Source organism: Myotis davidii, unplaced genomic scaffold (genome assembly GCF_000327345.1).
Source record: "Myotis davidii unplaced genomic scaffold, ASM32734v1 scaffold970, whole genome shotgun sequence".
NCBI lineage: Eukaryota > Metazoa > Chordata > Mammalia > Chiroptera > Vespertilionidae > Myotis > Myotis davidii.
Genome location: NW_006282204.1, coordinates 255,809 through 259,285, shown reverse-complemented (window position 1 = coordinate 259,285; position 3,477 = coordinate 255,809). Strand labels below are relative to the sequence as shown.

Sequence of the window (3,477 nt, the reverse complement as noted above, 5' to 3'; positions counted from 1 at the left end):
GTTTTGAGGTAATTCAGCTTGAATAGGTGCTTCTCTTGAATGCAGGTCTTCCAGGAATTAGCCCTTTCCCTTTTAAATGTTTAATAGGCTGTGCTTATGTCTTAGTAGCTATACTATTCTCAAAGCATAAAAAGACTTAAAAATACTTACGTGGTGTGTCATTTTCCACACTAAACCCTTATTGTGGTTTCCATGCGATTTTGAAGCCGGGGAAACTGGGAGGCTTTGTGGGCATGTATAGACACGTCTCTGTTCCTCTGTCCTCTTGGGGGTGGAGAATGGGACACGCCCTGACACAGAGTCTCCAGAAACTGCAGGAGTGACTCTGGTCTCCATTTTAAACATGCACGTTCTGAGGCCTCAGAGCTCCTTTTGAAGAGAAGTGGAGTTCTCCAGGCGCTTTTCGGAGGAAGCTATAGTCCTTTCCGTACAGCACAAAGCTCCAGCCTCAGAAAAGAACCTCTGCCCCACTGCGTCCTCCTGAGCTGGAATGTGGACCCTGGAGGTCCATGAGCTCTCCTAGAGCAGAGGCAGGGCATGGACCTGGCTGGCCCGCCTCCCCATTAGACTCTGGCTCGTGGCTAAGTCCTGTGAGCACTGTGCCTTCCGTGGCTGCAGCTATGGTAGCAGGTGGTAATATTTTCTGAGTACAGATGTTCCTGCACTTACCATGGGTTATGTCCCAATAAACCCTTTGCACACTGAAAATATCATGTCTAAATGCATTTAGTTCACCTACCCTACCAAGCATCGTAGCTTAGCCTGGCCTGCCCTGAACGTGCTCAGAACACTTCCGGGAGTCCACAGAATCATCTAACACAAAGCCTGTTATACAGCAAGGTGTTGTCTCATGTCATTTCTTATACATATTGCTTTGCACCATCGTAAGTCGGGGGCCTATGCTAAATTGTAGATGGATCTTCTAGTGGACTAGTTGAAAGTAAGAGTCCTAAGTAGGCAAGGTCTTCAGAGAAATCACCTCACTCCTGGCCCAGAAATTTCTAGCAATTCTTTAAAAACACCTTTTTAATTATGGGGCCAAGGCAGAGGCAGCAGAGGCCCCCGGCCACGGTGGTGGCAACAGCGGGCGGGTCCGGGGCCAAGGCCCTTGCACAAATTTCGTGCATTGGGCCTCTAGTATAGGTAATAGACCACCATGGTGAGTTTGCTATGTCTCCATGCAGACTTCTCTCTTTCATGTAGCAGCTATCCTTCCATTTAGAAATTGGATTTGGGTAAATCTGCCCTCCTTTAAGGTGGAGACAGCCTCTTGAATGCAGCCTACCAGCATTCATATTTAGTGAACGTGGCCCCACTTTCCTCTATACCACCGGTCAGAGGACCTGGGGCGGGGCCTGGGCACTTCGCCTGGACTAAGGCGGGAGAGAGGACGTTTCACCTGTTCCATGGGAGAGTCCCAGAAAGGACATTGAAGAAACCACACATTGTACTTTGCTGTTTGGCTAGGACTCTGCTTGCAGTCTTAACTGTGAAAACCCTTCACCTCGTCTGTAGGCCACTCTGAAACTGTAGGGGTGTGGGTGTGGCCACCCCTTCTCCCTGCTTGAAAAGGAAATCAGGGTTTAAGCATTAGAGACCAGAAGATGGACCTTGTATGTGCCCCTGCTGGCTTCACTTGAGTCCAAATAACTCTCTCAAGTGATGGCCAGTGGGCAAGATGCATTTCCTTTGGAATATTTCTGGCAAACTGTAGATTTCCTGGATGCATTCTGCACATGAGCCACCTCTTCTTGGTAAACTGTGCTGCTATAAGAATGTTAGGAATTGTCTTTATTGGTTCTCCATATGTGCTCTAGCCACTGCATTTCCAAGGTGAAGGGATAGAGCGGGCTTACAAGGGAGGTGGTGATGAACTTGGAGTCTCTCCTGGTTTGTGGTGGCTCAGTGTGCAGTCCAGTCCATGGAGAGAGCTTGCATGTCCTGTCTCTATCCAGCGGTGAGTGCTCTCTCATTTCTTCCCAGGTTGGCTGGCTCCTCTGGCTGATGGCATGTTGAGATTCAAGGGCCGGTGGCAGCGAGGACTTCTGATCCAGAGGGGACCGCTCTAGAGGCCAGGCCACCAGTACCATGGGCCAGTGTGTCACCAAGTGCAAGAATCCCTCATCAACCCTGGGCAGCAAGAATGGAGACCGTGACCCCAGCAGCAAGTCACACAACAGGCGAGGTGCAGGCCACCGCGAGGAACAGCCACCGGCCTGTGGCAAGCCAGGTGGGGATATCCTCGTCAATGGGACCAAGAAGGCAGAGGCTGCCACGGAAGCCTGCCAGCTGCCCACGTCCTCAGGAGATGCTGGGAGGGAGCCCAAGTCCAGTGCCGAGGAGTCTTCCTTGCAGAGGTTGGAGGAACTGTTCAGGCGCTACAAGGATGAGCGGGAGGATGCAATTTTGGAGGAAGGCATGGAGCGCTTTTGCAATGACCTCTGTGTTGACCCCACGGAATTTCGAGTGCTGCTCTTGGCTTGGAAGTTCCAGGCTGCTACCATGTGCAAATTCACCAGGTTAGTCACCAGTACTTTTCCAGGTGAGCAGAGGAGGGAGCACACCTGGGGCAGTGGTCCGTGAGTGTAGAACTGGGTTGGTTTCATAGAGTTTGGATCTTTCTCTGTCAAATTTCTCTAAAGCTGTTCAGCCTCTGAATAACGGGGCGCCAACCCTCCTTGACTAAAGTTAAACAGGGCATAATCCATTTTGAGCCCTCTTGCCACGTTGCGGCCCGGCCTCACTGCTGCTGCAGACCCTTCGCTCCCTCTCGTCATCCACTCTCTTCCTCCCTCTCTACTGCTGTGCGCCTGGCATGCCAGGCACTAGGAGGGCCCCTGGGATGTGCCTGTCACTGCATGAGGCAAGTTACCCCTCCACACAGTGCCTAGCTGACCCGGGATCAAGCAGTAATTGGCATCTCATAGTCGTACATCTCCATGGAGGGTCTTTGGGGGGTAGGGCATGGCAGAATTACCCCAAGGTGTGGTTTGCAAAGTGCTGGGGGTGAATAAGAATTTACTTTGAGAACTCCTCATGTAACCTCTAGCCCTGGGGTAGGGTAGGTTACCCAGCAGACCTCAGAGGCCTTTTCTCTTTAGTGGATACAGCAGTCTCTGAGTTGGTGATCAGTGTGGGCCATATTGTGAGCTAAAAGTGTTATACAGATGTTTAGAATGCATACACAATTTTTGTTTCTCAAGAGAAAATTTTGATCACTGGTGGGAGTTATCCAGGTTCATCCAGAATCTTTGGTCCCTTGGCAGTTACCAAGAAACAGCCCGCAGAGCACAGGAGAGCAGGAAGGGCCCCTCGGGGAGGAGAGTGCGGCATAGTCACTGTTGCAGAATGGGGAGCAGGGCCTGGAGCTGACACTTGGCTTTGGGAAGGGGAACAAATGAGCGGATAGGCAGGCACTGTTAGAAGCGGTTGACATATTAACTTGTCCTCACCCACACCCCGAAGACTGACGTGTAG

General features: G+C 51.2%; 1 protein-coding gene across 1 annotated transcript in view; it reads left to right on the top strand.

The window, feature by feature from the left end:
• The first annotated feature begins 1,546 nt into the window (after positions 1–1,546).
• DCUN1D3 (defective in cullin neddylation 1 domain containing 3) overlaps positions 1,547–3,477 on the top strand; it is a 4,141-nt gene continuing 2,210 nt past the window's right edge. Inside the window, exon 1 of the mRNA XM_015571762.1 lies at positions 1,547–2,519. Within this exon, the coding sequence (XP_015427248.1) occupies positions 2,089–2,519 (431 nt within the window). The 5' untranslated portion in view covers positions 1,547–2,088. The remainder of the gene's footprint in view (positions 2,520–3,477) is intronic.